This window comes from Cetorhinus maximus, chromosome 6, assembly GCF_964194155.1.
Source record: "Cetorhinus maximus chromosome 6, sCetMax3.hap1.1, whole genome shotgun sequence".
Lineage (NCBI taxonomy): Eukaryota > Metazoa > Chordata > Chondrichthyes > Lamniformes > Cetorhinidae > Cetorhinus > Cetorhinus maximus.
The window spans coordinates 3,006,009-3,022,615 of NC_135884.1; the positions used below are offsets into that span (position 1 = coordinate 3,006,009).

General features: G+C 47.1%; 1 protein-coding gene across 1 annotated transcript in view; it reads right to left on the bottom strand.

Moving 5' to 3' along the window:
* The window catches only part of uroc1 (urocanate hydratase 1), a 110,562-nt gene extending 103,137 nt beyond the window's left edge, over nucleotides 1-7,425 (bottom strand). Inside the window, exons 1-2 of the mRNA XM_078543100.1 lie at nucleotides 7,216-7,425; nucleotides 1,503-1,633 (exon numbers count right to left, since the gene is read on the bottom strand). Of these exons, the coding sequence (XP_078399226.1) occupies nucleotides 1,503-1,633; nucleotides 7,216-7,341 (257 nt within the window). The 5' untranslated portion in view covers nucleotides 7,342-7,425. The remainder of the gene's footprint in view (nucleotides 1-1,502; nucleotides 1,634-7,215) is intronic.
* Nucleotides 7,426-16,607: the final 9,182 nt, after the last annotated feature.

Below are 16,607 nucleotides of genomic sequence, written 5' to 3' on the forward strand. Positions count from 1 at the left end.
TAAATGGGGAGAGAATTCAGAAGTCTGGAGTGCAAAGGGACTTGGGATTCCTAGTCCAGGATTCTCTTAAGGTTAACTTGCAGGTTGAGTCGGTAGTTAGGAAGGCAAATGCAATGTTGGCATTTATTTTGAGAGGACTAGAATATAAAAGCAGGGATGTGCTGCTGAGACTTTCTCAGGCTCTGGTCAGACCACATTTAGAATATTGTGAGCAATTTTGGGCCCCGTATCTCAGGAAGGATGTGCTGGCCCTGGAGAGGGTCCAGAGGAGGTTCACGAGAATGATCGCAGGAATGAAAGGCTTAACATATGAGGAACGTTTGAGGACTCTGGGTCTATACTCGATGGAGTTTAGAAGGATGAGGGGGGATCTGATTGAAACTTAAAGAATACTGAGAGGCCTGGATAGAGTGGTAGTGGGGAAGATGTTTCCATTAGTAGGAGAGACTAGGACCCGAGGGCACAGCCTCAGAGTAAAGGGAAGACCTTCTTTAGCCAGAGAGTGGTGAATCTATGGCATTCATTGCCACAGAAGGCTGTGGAGGCCAGGTCATTGAGTGTATTTAAGACTGAGATAGATAGGTTCTTGATTCGTAAGGGGATCAAAGGTTACGGGGAGAAGTCGGGAGAATGGGGTTGAGAAACTTATCAGCCATGATTGAATGGCGGAGCAGACTCGATGGGGCCGAATGGCCTAATTTCTGCTCCTATGTCTTATGGTCTTATGGTCTTATTGGAGATGGTCATTGCCTGACACTTGTGTGACGTGAATGTTCCTTTCCACTTGTCAGCTCAAGCCTGGATATTGTCCAGGTCTTGCTGCATTTGGACATGGACTGCTTCACCTTGGACTATTCAAAGTACAACTATTGATGAAAGAATCCTACAGCCAGTGACAGTATTGAGCTCTCCTTGATCACAGTGCCTACAAATTGTATTGTTCTTTTGTTGCTAGGAGAGACACCCCAATTAAACATTAAATCTATTTGGACATTTATCTTTCACCCCTGGAACCACATTCAAAATTCATCTCAGACTAATAAGGTGAAAACCTCCTCTGCTTAATGCCTGAAGGAAGCCTTGTGAACCGAGTTAAAGGTGATCACTATCAGTTACCCAACGCACCCACTACACCCAAAGGTGACCAATTCAGAGTCAGTTGGCAGTAAGTCAGCATTCTCACTCAGAGACACTACAGGGTGGCTGGTGTACAACAACCACTTGCATCTATTCAGCACCTTTAATGTAATAAAACATCACAGGCCACAGAAGTGAAAATCAGACACAACTTGACACTGAGCTACAAAAGTTGATATCAATACAGGTAAGGTCGGTTTTAAGGAGGGTCTTAAAGAATGAGAGAGAGAGGTGGAGAGGTTTAGGGAGATCATTACAGGTCTTAGGGCCCAGGCAGCTGAAGGCATGGCCGCCAATGGTGGAGCGAACGCTGATAGTTACTTTCTGCACGTGCTTCAGGTGTCGCGATATTTTCACCCACTCACCTCATGTCAATCTGTGGACAGAACCTGTACATGTAGATATGTCCAAACTCCTTGAGCTCACTGGCGAATTCTGGGGCCAGGTTACCATGTAGGTCTGAAGGAAAATAACGCAAGGCATTTCTCAAAGCCACCTATCAGATCAAAAGTAAAATACTTTTACCAGAACGTTCATATTTACCCTCCGCTGTCAACCACACAAATAAACTCATTTCTTTTGCTTTTTGTGCCAGTTTTCCTTACTCTGGCTCCAAAGATTCTCTCTACCTTCTGCTGCCTTGAGTTACACAGGCCCTCACCCTCTCTCACTGCTGCTGACTTGTCATCATTCACTGTTGTTTCTGAAGGCAGCTTGCTCATGGCTGGGGTACAGCCGCCTCGTGGTTATGTTATGGGTCTGGTAACCCAGAGGCCTGGTTTAGTCGCCGGTACACAAGTTAAAATGCCATTCATGGCAGCTGTGGGAATTTAAATTCGGCTAATTAAATAGTAACGGCGGCCATAAAGCAATTGGATTGTTGTTAAAAACCCATCTGGTTCACCATTGTCCTTGAGGGAAGGAATAGCCGCTGCCAAAGAATCATAGAAAGTTTACGGCACAGAAAGAGGCCATTTGGCCCATCGTGTCTGGACTGGCTGAAAAATGAGCCACCCAGCCTCATCCCACTTTCCAGCATTTGGTCCATAACCCTGCAGGTTATGGCACTGGAGGGGTGTATATGTCATTGCTTAGTCAGGCCGGTATGTGACTCCAGGTCCACAGCAATGTGGATCTCTAAACCACTCTCTGAAATGGCTTTGCAACACACTCAGTTGCATAGAGACGGCCTCGCCTGTGAAGACAACATCCCACGAGTGAACTTTAAAAGAAACTCCTTTTCCTCTAATTCCACCTTAGGAGGTCAGTTGTTCAAACATTATACACCGAACTCAAACACCTCCACCGGTGAACTCAAACACAAAAAAATGCTGGAAAAACTCAGCTGGTCTGACAGCATCTGTGGAGAGAGAGAGAGAGTTAATGTTTTGAGTCTGTATGACTCTTCTTCAGAGCTAAAGGGAAGTACAAACGTGGTGAAATATATACTGTTTCAGGGAGGGCGGAGCAGGTGAAACTGGATCGAAGGCCAGTGATAGGTGGAGGCAAAGGAGAGATTGCAAAAGATGTCAGAAACAAAAGGTCGAAGGGTTGTTAACAGTGGCAGTATTGACTAAAGAAGGTGTCAATGGCGACATTAAGAGTGGAAAGCAGAATGTGCTAATGGCCGGGCCTGGGTAAGCGCTCTGGAAAGTGACAGATGGCTCTAGCAGGGGTGGGGGTGAGGGGACGGAGGGTGGTGGAAAAGAAGATCGAAAAGGCTAAAAGCTGGGGATAAAACAATGAATAAAAATGGAATTAATTTTTTAGAAATAATAATAATGAAAATAAGTGGGGAGGGGGAAATAAATAAAAGCTAAAAAATAATAATGAATATCAAAGAAAGGGGATCACAAAGGGGGTGGGGATGGAGAAAGAGTTCATGGTCTGAAGTTGTTAAACTCAATGTTAAGTCCTGAAGGCTGTAAAGTAGCTCCGAAGAAGAGTCATGCGGACTCGAAACGTTAACTCTGTCTTTCTCTCCACAGATACTGTCAGACCTGCTGAGTTTTTCCAGCATTTTTTGTTTTTGTTTCAGATTTCCGGCACCCGCAGTGTTTTGCTTTTATCCACTGGTGAACTGCAGACTCTCTACCTTTTGTGTCTTGCTGCTCCTCCCATTTCATGAAAAGCCCCCCTCTAAACACGTGACTATTGCTCCGAAGGTGTCCTGTAAGCTGAGGTCTGTGAGGCTGATTCCCCACCCCTGGGATCTAGGGATTCGGCACGCAGAGAAGTGATTTAGACAGACAGGGCACAATTTCAAAAGCTTGCGGAGGGAACAAAAATCAGAAATGAAGGAAATATTGAGGAGGGTTGCAACAGATTTCTGGAAGATGCAGAGGCAGGTTGGTGAAATGGGCAAGACACGTGGCAGATGAAATTTAACCGAGAAATGTGAAGTGATACATTTTGGTAGGAAGAATAAGGAGAGGCATTAATAAATAAATACTATAATTCTAAAAGGAACTCAGGAACAGCTAAATCTGAAGATGTGTGCACACAATTCTTTGAAGCGCAAGTTAAGAAGATTGATGAGAAAAAGCATGCTGAGCCCATTGACTTTCTTCAAAAGCAGAGCGCAAAAACAAGGAGTTACTGCTAAAATTAAAGCAAAATACCACAGATGCTGGAAATCTGAAATAAAAACAGGAAATGCTGGAAAAACCTCAGCAGGTCCGACAGCGTCTGTGGAGAGAGAAACACAGAGTTAACGTTTTGAGCCCAATATGACTCCTTCGGAACTGAACCTCTTCTTTGGTTATGCCAAACCTTTATAAAACACTGGCACAGCCTCAGCTGGAATATTGTGTCCAATTCTGGACGCTGTACTTTAGGAAGGATCTCAGGCCTTGGACAGGCTGCAGAGGAGATTGACTAGAATGGTTTCAGGGATGTGAAACTTCAGTTAATGTGGAGAGACTGGAGAGGCTGGGAGTGTTCTCTGTAGAGGGGAGAAAATGAAGACGAGATTTGATAGAGGTGTTCAAAGTGATGGACAGCTTTATAGAGTAAATTGGGGAAAAGTATTTCAATTGGCAGGAGTGTCGGTAACCATTACAACCCGACAGTGCAGCACTCCCTCAGTACTGACCCTCCGACAGTGCAGCACTCCCTCAGTACTGACCCTCTGACAGTGCAGCACTCCCTCAGAGCTGACCCTCTGACAGTGCAGCACTCCCTCAGTACTGACCCTCTGACAGTGCAGCACACCCTCAGTGCTGACCCTCTGACAGTGCAGCACTCCCTCAGTACTGACCCTCTGACAGTGCAGCACTCCCTCAGTACTGACCTTCTGACATTACAGCACTCCTTCAGTACTGACCCTCTGACAGTGCAGCACCCCCTCAGTACTGACCCTCTGACAGTGCAGCACTCCCTCAGTACTGACCCTCTGATAGTGCAGCACTCCCTCATAACTGACCCTCTGACAGTGCAGCACTCCCTCAGTACTGACCCTCTGACAGTGCAGCACACCCTCAGTACTGACCCTCTGACAGTGCAGCACTCCCTCAGTACTGACCCTCTGACAGCGCAGCCCTCCCTCAGTACTGACCCTCTGACAGCGCAGCACTCCCTCAGTACTGACCCTCTGACAGTGCAGCACTCCCTCAGTACTGACCCTCTGACAGTGCAGCACCCCTCAGTACTGACCCTCTGACAGTGCAGCACTCCCTCAGTACTGACCCTCTGACAGTGCAGTGCTCCCTCATCCCTGCCTTTGATTGAGAATGTTGTGACTACACCCTTTTAACAGGGAGCCTCGAGAGACAGCGGACGGGATTGTTAACAGAATTTAATCCTTTAACCAGGAGAAACGCCGGTTGAAAACCTGCAAGTGAATGATTAACCAAATTTGATATGTTGTCATGGTAATCAAGAATCCCAAACTCGCAGACACTCTTGTGCACGGGCAATGATAAAGATTGGTTGTAGAAATTGTGAAACCATGCAAGCTCTTCGCACAGACAGGTATTTCAGTATCAGACAGTTTCGGAGGTTCCTCCCCAATGCCCTTCACCCCCCTCCCCTGCTCAATACACCAGCACAAGGATGGAGACGGGGAGCAGGTTTGTGGCTGTTTTTCCCCCCCTCCCTATCCCAGGGCCACAAAAGGAAATTGCACCATCCCTACTGCCACCCCAGCTGACATCTGTTAACTTGCCATATACCAGAGAAAGCATCAGAAGGAGGCCATTCGGCCCCTCGAGCCTGTTCCTCCATTCCATGAGATCATGGCCCTGCAGGTCTTGTGGTGCAGTGCATAGTGGGCCTTCCTCTAAGCCAGTAACTCTGGGTTTGAGTCACACCCCCAGTCTTGATGGTCCCAGAAGGTGAGTTTATAATGTGGCCAGGTTGATTAGCAACTTCTTGAATCTTTCTAGATATTCCAATGGTCGGCAGTGAGATTGGGACAGTCTCCTGGTCAGCCAGGACTGTGTGGGAGCAACAGCCTCCCCATGTTAAAATACTCCCCGTGCAAGCTCCTGCCACAGGCTCCGGATCAAGTGTCCTCCTCGCTTTGAGGGACAGGGAGAGATCCTGGCTGGCCCATTCCTCAACTCCATAGACCCACCTTTTCTCCATATCCCTAGGTACCCTTACCCAGCAAAACTCTATCGACCTCAGGCTTCAAAGCTCCAACATGCACAGCGTTTTGGGGGAGAGAGTTCCAGATTTCCTCTCCCCTTTGTGTGAGGGAGTGCTCCCTGACATCACCCCCTGAAAGGCCTGGCCCTCATTTTATGGTTCTGCCCCCTTATACTGGACCACACCCCCCACTCGACCCCCACCCCCACCCCCACCTCCGCTCACCCCCCACTCCACACCCGCTCCCCCCCACTCCACACCCGCTCCCCCCCACTCCACACCCGCTCCCCCCCACTCCACACCCGCTCCCCCCTACTCCCCCACACCCGCCCCCCACTCCCCCACCCCCGCCCCCACTCCCACCCCCACTCTCCCGCCCCCTCCTCCGCTCCCCCACCCCCACTCCCCCACCCCTGCCCCCACTCCCCCACCCCCACTCCCCCACCCCCACTCCCCCACCCCCGCCCCCACTCCCCCGCCCCCACCTCCGCTCCCCCACCACTCCACATCCGCTCCCCCGCCCCCACGCCCACTCCCCCACCCCCGCCCCCACTCCCACCCCCACTCCCACCCCCACTCCCCCACCCCCACCTACACTCCCTCACCACTCCACTCCCCCACCACTCCACTCCCCCGCCCCCACCCCCACCACTCCACACCCGCTCCCCCGCCCCCACCCCCACCCCCACTCCCCCACCCCCACTCCCCCACCCCCACCACTCCACACCCGCTCCCCCGCCCCCACCCCCACCCCCACTCCCCCACCCCCACTCCCCCACCCCCACTCCCCCACCCCCACTCCCCCACCCCTGCCCCCACTCCCACCCCCACTCCCACCCCCGCTCCCACACCCCTATTCCCACCCCCGCCCCCACTCCCCTGCCCCCAACCAGAGGAAATCATTTAACCTGAAAGTTTTTGAATTTGTGTACTACAGAAAATACAGGAAGGAGGGAAAACATTTCTATCATCCCTTTCATGACCTCAGCAAGTCCCAATGAAGCCCTTGTTAAAGTGTAGTCAGTGTTCTAACGTAGGGGGTTACAGCAGCTTATCCATGCACAGCAAGATCCCACAAACAGCAATGAGATAAATGATCAGTTCATCAGTCTTTTTCTAGTGATCTTGACTGGGGGTAAAATATTGACCAATAACACGAGGGAGAAGGGCACCTGCTGGCTTTGAAATTCCAACAGGGAGGGGAGGGTCTTTACATCCACCTGAGAGGGCAACTGGGTTTAACAGATGGGGCAATTTATACACTGGCTCCATCAGGATACATTGCTCCCCTGTCCTGCTTTTCCTCTGACATCACTTCAAAAAGACATCAGTCCAACATTTTCCTTGGAACAATGAAGGTTAATGCCCATTTAATTAAAATAAACACACACAGCAGTCAACACCCCCAGCCCAACCCCACCCCCCCACCCCACCGGCCAAGACAACGAATCACATGGGCTACAAACGCTTCCAAAAACCGTTAAGTACCTTCTGGTCCTCAGGAGTGAGGTGAGGGGTGCGGATGGGCGCGTGAGGCACGTTGCTGTCTCTCCCTCTGTTGAGGGGTAGGGGGTACAATAGGAGACCAGCGCACAGCTCGGTCAGACCGCTCATTCCTGCAGCTGATGGGATCCTTCCTGAGACTCGGAGACAGAGCACGTCACAGGCTGGGACTGAGTCCCTACAGGAGTCACTTTAAAATGGTTCATAGGTCCTTCCCCCACCCCGCTGCCACCCCCCATCTCCAATTGGACAGCAACCCTCCCCTGTGGATAAAAGATTAACACGGCTGACAGATAAACCAGCCCTGCAAATATCAGGCGTTCCGCAACCCAGCAAACATGCAGTTGTACAATTAAACATTAGTCTGTGTCATAGTGTGGTGAATAGTGAGTTTGGACAATCGAGGATTCACTTATGCCAATTCACTTCAATTCAGGTTTAATGAGGGGCTGGGTGGCCGTGAGTCAAAAACTTCTGGGCTCAATATTCCCCCCAGAGACTGGAGCCAATAATCCAGACCGACGCTCCCAGTGAGGGAATGTTTCACTGTCGGAGGGTCAGTACTGAGGGAGTGCTGCACTGTCGGAGGGTCAGTACTGAGGGAGTGCTGCACTGTTGGAGGGTCAGTACTGAGGGAGTGCTGCACTGTTGGAGGGTCAGTACTGAGGGAGTGCTGCACTGTCAGAGGGTCAGTACTGAGGGAGTGCTGCACTGTCGGAGGGTCAGTGCTGAGGGAGTGCTGCACTGTCAGAGGGTCAGTACTGAGGGAGTGCTGTTCTGTCAGAGGGTCAGTATGAGGGAGAGCTGCACTGTCAGAGGGTCAGTACTGAGGGAGTGCTGTACTGTTGGAAGTACCCTTATGTCAGATAAGGTGTTAAACCTAGGCCCCGTCTGCATCCTCAGTCAAAGGACCCAGGGCCACTATTTCAAAAAAGAGCAGGGAGTTCTCCCCAGTTTACTGGGGCCAATATTTATCCCTCAACCAATACCTCTAAAAACAGGTGATCTGTTTATTATCAGGTTGTTGTTTGTGGGAGCTTGCTGTGTAAATTGGTTTCACATTTCCTACATTACAACAGTAACTAAACTTCAGAAATACTTTATCGACTGTAAAACTTTGGAACATCCTGCGATTATGAAAGGCACTATAGAAATGCAAGACATTTCTTTCCTTGAGGGCATGATTTGTGCCGTAAAGGGGCAGAGTCTTTCCAAAGCATTATTCTGTGTTTACAACAGTGCCCTCACCTCCCCCAGCTCAAAATATGACAGGTCCAACATGAGAAAATGTTTTCAATTTAAAGAAAAAAATTAGTCAACCTTTAAGATGTGTTACGATCTCAGTTGAGGTTAGATCTGGACAAGCCTGATCCCGGAGTGGAACCTGGCTTGATAGATCCTAACTTTTATTTGTTTGTTTAGATACGTGGAGAAGGGCTACTGAACAGAGTTGCAGAAGTCAGCTAACGAACTTTTAAAGAAAGAATAAAACCTTTATTTAACATGAAAAGATGAATTATATTACAATACTCCTTCACCCACAACTCTACCTTTACAGAAATATACAGATTTGTAAGAGTAACACAAGTTACAAAAGCTATCTTATACTCTCATGTTCACACTAAGTACACAGTCCATGTACCAATAGGCACCCTGTGGTCAGACACCCCACACTCTGAAACCAAGTGACAGGTGCCACCTCAACCAGATGCTATGGGTCTCTCGTCAACTCCCCCCAGACGCTTGTCACACTGTGAGCCAACCAGTCTCCCTGACATCCATCCTTCACACGAGGGTTTCCAATCTCCACTCTCCAAGAACTCGCTTTGGAATCTTCTCCCAAACCGATGCTTTCTCTCAGATGCCTTCCGCAAGGGTTCACCTCCAGGATTTCAAACTCTCCTTCCAATGGTCTTGTCCTCTGGGTCACCACATGCATTCAAGCTGCCTTCCACTCACTCTCACCAACTCAGCTGTCAACAGTACACCACTGCTTCACATGCCCATAGCAAAGAGTTATAGACAATCAGCCGTCTCTTTGGGCATTCTTACCTCTTGCAAGCTGTTCTCGCTTTAAGTCTGCTTTCTGTAGCTTTTGTCTCTTTGAATATGAAGCTTGGAGCCTTTCTTTCTGCCCCTCTCTCTTAACTGCATTTAACAGGTCCTTTTCCAGATTCCTGTCCTCCCTTTGACTAGGAGGTCTGCTTGGGACTTTGCACTGATTTTGTCTCAATCCTTTGGGCCTGGAGACCTTTTAGTTCTTTTGGGAAATCTGCATCTCCCTCTCCCATTGTCCAGTCTCTCTGGAGTCCTGGCTTCAAACTGCTTAAAACTGTTGTTTCTTTAGTTTTTCTGTATGTGTCTGTGGGAGGGATCTGTCTCTCTGGACCCCTGTTGCTCAGCAACAGCCCACTTCTACTCTTGTTTGTTTACCTTAGCTGCAACAGTCATAAAAATCCTCATTAGAAATGCAGGCATCTTTTTGAAGTGAAACTAAAACTCAATTTGACCTTTTCCTAACACACAGATACAGAAATACAAATCAAACTTAACTTTTAAAGCTAAAACTCATTCCTAAAACGTACAAATACCAATATAACTTGCTTGAACTGTCCTAACAGATGATGAAAAGAGTTAATAGAATACATAGAGAGAAACTATTTGCTCTGGTTGGGGGGAGTCCAGAACAAGGGGGCATAACCTTAAAACGAGAGCCAGGCTGTTCAGGGGTGATGTCAGGAAGCGCTTCTTCACTTAAAGGCCAGGGAAACTCTTGAACTCTCTCCCTCGAGAAAGCTGTTGGGACAGGGAACTAAATTGAAAGTTTCAGAACTGAATTTGACGGATTTTTGTCAGGTAGGAAGGGAGACAGAAGCAAGATGGCTGAGGGGGTTAAGCCACAGATCAGTCATGATTTAATACCATAAGGCCTTAAGACATAGGAGCAGGAGTAGGCCATTCGGCCCATCGAGTCTGCTCCACCATTCAATGAGATCATGGCTGATCTGATAATCCTCAACTCCACTTTCCTGCCTTTTCCCCATAACCCTTGATTCCCTTCCTGATTAGAAATCTGTCTATCTCAGCCTTGAATACCCTGAATGACCCACCCTCTGCAACCCTCTGTGGTAAAGAGTTCCACAGATTCACTGCCCTCTGAGAGAAGAAATTCCTCCCCATCTCTGTCTTGCAACCCTTACTCTGAGATCATGTCCTCTGGTCCTAGACTCTCCCACGAGGGGAAACAACCTCTCAGCATCTACCCTGTCAAGCCCCCTAAGAGTCTTATATGCTTCAATAAGGTCGCTCTTCATTCTTCTAAATTCCAATGAGTACAGGCCCAACCTACTCAACCTCTCCTCATAAGAAAATCCCTCCATACCCGGGATCAACCTAATGGACCTTCTCTGGACTGCCTCCAAGGCCAGTATATCTTTCCTTAGATAAGGGGACCAAAACTGTTCACAGTATTCTAGGTGTGGTCTAACTAGTGCCTTGCATAGTTTTAGCAAAACTTCCCTATTTTTATACTCCATTCCCTTTGAAATAAAGGCCAACATTCCATTTGCCTTCCCTATTACCTGCTGAACGTGTATGCTAGCTTTTTGTGATTCATGCACAAGGACCCCCAAATCCCTCTTTCTCCATTTAAATAATATTCTGCTCCTCTATTCTTCCTGCCAAAATGCATAACCTCACATTTTCCCACATTATATTCCTTCTGCCAAGTTTTTGCCCACTCACTTAACCTGTCCATATCCCTCTGTAAACTCTTTGTGTCATCCTTACCACTTGCCTTCCCACCTATTTTTGTGTTATCTGCAAATTTGGTGATAGTACATTCACTTCCCTCATCCAAGTAAGTAATTTGGCCTCAGCACTGATCCCTGTGGGACTCCACTAGTTACAAGTTACCATCCTGAAAATGCCTCCCTTATCCCAACGCTCTGGGCAGAATATTTCTGTTGGTGAGTTGGGGGCGGGACCCACTCGCCGAGGGGAAAATGATGCGGGATGATGTCGGGAGGAACCCCCGACGTCATCTCGCCCCATTTAAATATTCAGGAAGGCGGGGGCACAGCGCGATCAGCTGTCCGCCCACCGACCTGTCAATGGCCAATTGAGGCCATTGACAGGGTAATTAAGCCAATTAAAGGCCCAGCCCATCCAACCTTAAGGCTGGTGGGTCGCCAGGAGCCCCAGTGGTTTCTGATAAAACATTAAACCTCATCCACCGGCGGGATGAGGTTTCATGTCTGTTTTAAAAATCTTCAATAAAGTTTCTGTGATATTTATTAAGATGTCCCATCTCGTGTGACATTGTCACATGAGGGGGACTTGTTAATAATTTTTTTATTTTTCTATTTTTACACTTTCAAACACTGTCATCGCTCTCTCTGAGGCAGCTCTTAGTCTCAGGGAGATGTGCGCACTCTGACAGTTAGGGAATCCCCCTCCCCCCACCCCAGCACAGGGAGCGCATAGCGCTTCCCATTGGGCAGCCCATTGGGTGGGCGTTAATTGGCCCGCCCACTTAAAATGGCAGCGGGGCCCGTTTCGGCGGCGGCGATTGGCTGCCCGCCCACCGCCGAGCCGGTGGGGCCCACCAACCCATCAAGGGCAAAATTCTGCCCTCTGTCTTCAATTAGTTAGCAAAGACCATCTCCAACAAGAGAGAATTCAACCATTGCCCCTTGACATTCAGTGGCATTACCATCACTGAATCCACCACTATCAACATCCTGGGGGTTACCATTGACCAGAAACTGAACTGGACTAGCCATATAAATACTGTGGCTACAAGAGCAGGTCAGCGGCTGGGAATCATGCAATGAGTAACCCACCTTCTGATTCCCTAAAGCCTGCCCACCATCTACAAGGCACAAGTCAGGAGTGTGATGGAATACTCTCCACTTGCCTGGATGAGTGCAGCTCCCACAACGCTCAAGAAGCTTGAAACCATCCAGGACAAAGCAGCCCGCTTGATTGGCACCTCATCCATGAACATTCACTCCCTCCACCACCGACGCACAGTAGCAGCTTTTTGTGTACCATCTACAAGATGCACTGCAGGAATTCACCAAGGCTCCTTTGACAGCGCCTTCTAAACCCACGACCACTACCACCTAGAAGGACAAGTGCAGCAGATAGATGGGAACACCACCACCTGGAAGTTCCCCTCCAAGTCACTCACCATCCTGACTTGGATATATATCACATTCCTTCACTGTTGCTGGTCAAAATCCTGGAACCCTCTTCCTAACAGCAATATGGGTGTACCTACACCACATGGACTGCAGCGGTTCAAGAAGGCAGCTCACCATCACCTTCTCAAGGGCAATTAGGGATAGGCAATAAATACTGGCCCAGCCAGCAAAGCCTACATCCCATAAATGAGTAAAAAAATCCTCTATCCATACTAATATACTACCCCCAACACCATGGTCTGTTATCTTATTAAGCAACCTTATGTGCAGTACCTTATCTAACATATTTTGGAAATCCAAATATATTACATTTACCAGTTCCCTTTTATCTATCCTGCTCCTTACTTCCTCAAAGAATCCTAATAAATTCATCAGGCAAGATTTCCCCTTCATGAAGCCATGCTGACTCTGCTTTATTATATTATGTATTTCTAAATGCTCTGATATTACATCCTTTATAATAGACTCTAGCATTTTCCCAATGACAGATGTTAAGCTAACTGGCCTATAGTTACCTAGTTTTTGTCTCCCTCCCTTTTTGAATAAGGGCGTTACATTGGCAGTTTTCCAATCCTCTGGGACTTTTCCAGAATCTAAGGATTCTTGGAAGATTACTACCAGTGCATCCACTATCTCTGTAGCTACTTCCTTTAATATCCTAGGATGCAACCCATCAGGTCCAGGTGACTTATCGGCCTTTAGCCCCATCAGTTTCCCTAGTACTTTTTATCTAGTGATAGTTATTGTATTTATTTCCTCCCACCTTTTGCCCCTTGATTATTTAGTATTTTTGGAATGCCATTAGTGTCTTCTACCGTGAAGACTGATGCAAAGTATTTATTCAACTCCTCTGCCATTTCCTGGTTCCCCATTATTATTTCCCCAGCCTCATTCTCTAAGGGGCCTATGTTCACTTTGGTCTCTCTCTTCCCCTTTATATATTTAAAGAAGCTCTTACTGTCCATTTTAATATTACTTGCTAGTTTACCCTTAAAGTTTATTGTCTCCCTCTTTATTTTTTTATTAGTCTTCTTTTGTTGGTTTTTAAAACTTTCCCAATCCTCTGGATTACCACTAATCATTACCACATTGTATGTTTTTCTTTCAAATTGATACTATCCTTAACTTCCTTGGTTAACCACGGTTGGTTTATCCCCTTCCTAGAATCCTCCTTCCTCACTGGGGTATATCTTTGTTGTGAGTCATGAACTATTTTTTTAAATGTCTACCATTGTTTATCAACTGTCTTTTCTGCTAAACTCCTTTCCCAGTCCACTCCAGCTGACCCTGCCCTCATTCCTTTGTAATTACCCTTATTTAAGTTCAGCACAGTTGTTTCCGACCCAAGTTTCTCACTCTCAAACTGAATGCTAAATTCTACTATGTTATGGTCTCTGTTTCCTAGGGGACCTTTTACTCTGAGATCATTTATTAAACCTGCCTCATTACATATTACCAGGTCAAAAAAAGTCTGATCCCTTGGATCCACAACATATTGCTTCAGGAAACTGTCCCTACTCTATGAATTCTTGCTCGTGTCTACCTCTGCCAATTTGATTAGCCAATCTACATGAAGATTAAAGTCACCCCTGATTAATGTACTGCCTTATTTACATGCCCCCATTGTCCCCTGATTTATTCTCTGTCCTGCAGTATGGCCACTGTTAGCGGGCCTTTAGAATACTCTCACCAGTGTCTTCTTCCCCTTGCTATGTCTTACCTCCACAAATATGGATTCTATATCTTCTGATCCAAGATAATTTCTTGCAATCATACTTATTCCATCTCGTAATAACAAAGCTACCCCACCACCCTTTCCTTCTGCCTATCCTTTGGAAAAGTCACATACCCCTGCATTTTTAGTTCCCAGCTTTGATCTCCTTGTAACCATGTCTCCGTAATGGCAATAAGATCATACCCATTAATCTCCATTTGTGCCATTAATTCATTTATTTTGTTCTGAATAATATGTGCATTTAAGTTAAGAGCCATTAATTTTGCCTTTTTACCATTTTTCTCTCTTTGACCCTATTTGCTGCTTTTTTTTTGTGTTTGTACACTCTGTCCCTTCCTGTCACACTCTGAGTATCATTACCTAAATAGCTGCCCTGCAATGCCGCCATATACTTTTGCTTTGTAAACTTGCATATCCCCTCTCCAGAATACCGCCCCCTACTTAGTTTAAAGCCCTCTCTACAGCCCTAGTTATTCGATTCTCCAGGACACTGGTCCCAGCACGGTTCAGGTGAAGCCCATCCCACCGGAACAGCTCCCTCCTACTCCAGTACTGATTCCAGTGCCCCATGAACTGAAACCCTTTCCTCCCACACCAATCCTTGAGCCATGCATTTAACTCCTTGACTTTATTTACCCTATGTCAGTTTGCCAGTGGCTCAGATAGCAATCCCAAGATTATTACCTTGGAGGTTCTGCTTTTAAATTTAGCTCCTAACTGTTCAAATTCTTTCAGCAGAACCTTCTTTCTCATCCTGTCAGCATCGTTGGTACCAACATGGACGACAACAACTGGATCCCTTCCCTCCCACTCCAAGTTCCTCTCCAGCCCTGAGGAGATGTCCTTAACTCTGGCACCAGGCAGGCAACACAGCCTTTGGGACTCATACTCACGACTGCAGAGAACAGTATTCATTCCCCTAATTATGTCGCCTCCTACCACTGCAATGTTCTTATTTCATCCCCCATTTGAATGGCTGCCTGTACCATGGTGCCATGGTCAGTTCGCACATCCTCCCTGCAGTTCCCACCCCGATCCACACAGCTTGCAAGAATCTCGTAACTGTTTGGACAATTGCGGGGGCCAAGGCTCCTCGAACGCTACCCCCTGGGTCCCCATAAGCGCCTCACCTGCAGTCACACCCTGATCACAGGCCAAATTTGAATGACCTAATCTGAGGGGGTGTGACTGCCTCCTGGAGCAAAGTGTCCAGGTAACTTTCCCCCTCCCTAATGTGGCGCAATGTCTGCAGCTTAGACTCCAGCTGCAAACACTTACTACAGATGTATTCACCTTGGATCACCTTGGTGTCCAGCAGATATGCTGTAGCAGCAACACATCACCCATCCTGCCATGACTACTGTATTTTATTTAATTAATTTCTCAAGTATCCCTGCTCTCTACAGTTGAAGAATCCCCTGCTCTTTACATTTTATTGTAATTAAATATTTTTACACCAGTATCGATCTTGTACTTAACAAGCTATTTTTAAGAAGAGAGAGAAAAATGTCCTGAACACAAACTACATACTCACTTTTACTTTGCAAAGAACAAAGAACAAAGAAAAGTACAGCACATGAACAGGCCCTTGCGCCGATCATATTGCCCGTCAACTAAAACATTTTGCACTTCCGGGGTCCGTATCCCTCTATTCCCATCCTATTCATGTATTTGTCAAGCTGCCTCTTAAACCCCACTATCGTACCTGCTTCCACCACCTCCTCTGGCAGCGAATTCCAGACACTCACTACCCTCTGCGTAAAAAACTTGCCCCGCACATCTCCTCTATGGTTTTCTCCTCTCACCTTAAGTCTATGTCCCCTAGTAATTGACTCTTCCACCCTGGGAAAAAGCTTCTGACTATCTACTCTGTCCATGCCACTCATAATTTTGTAAACTTCTATCAAGTCACCCCTCAATCTCCGTCGCTCTAGTGAGAACAATCCGAGTTTAAAGACTAGAAATACTCACCAATCTTACTCACCAATCAGCTGCTTTCCCAGTATTTGTGTCACGTTGTGGTCCGTGACATCACTCCGCCGCTGGTTTCATATGAAACTCTCTCCGCTCTTTCTTAAATGAAGTCTTCCCGCTCTCCTCGCTTTTTAAAAAATGAAGTCTCTCTGCTCTTTTTAAAAATGAAGTCACCTCAATTGCTGCACTCTTTTTAAAATAAAGTCTCCCTGCTCTCTGCACTCTTTTTAAAAAATTGAATAGCAGAACAGGCTTGAGGAGCTGACTGGCTTCGTCCTGCATAATCTTCAGGTACAGAGGGGTTAGAGGGTAGAGGATAAGGGGACCAGGATCCCCTAGGTGTTTCTCAGTTCCTCTTTTAAAGTGACATATACTGTCTTCGTTTTTATGTATACACAAGTGTAAATCCCTATTATATATTTATAATGGGAAGTTTCTATGTAAACAGGTCACGCTGTAAT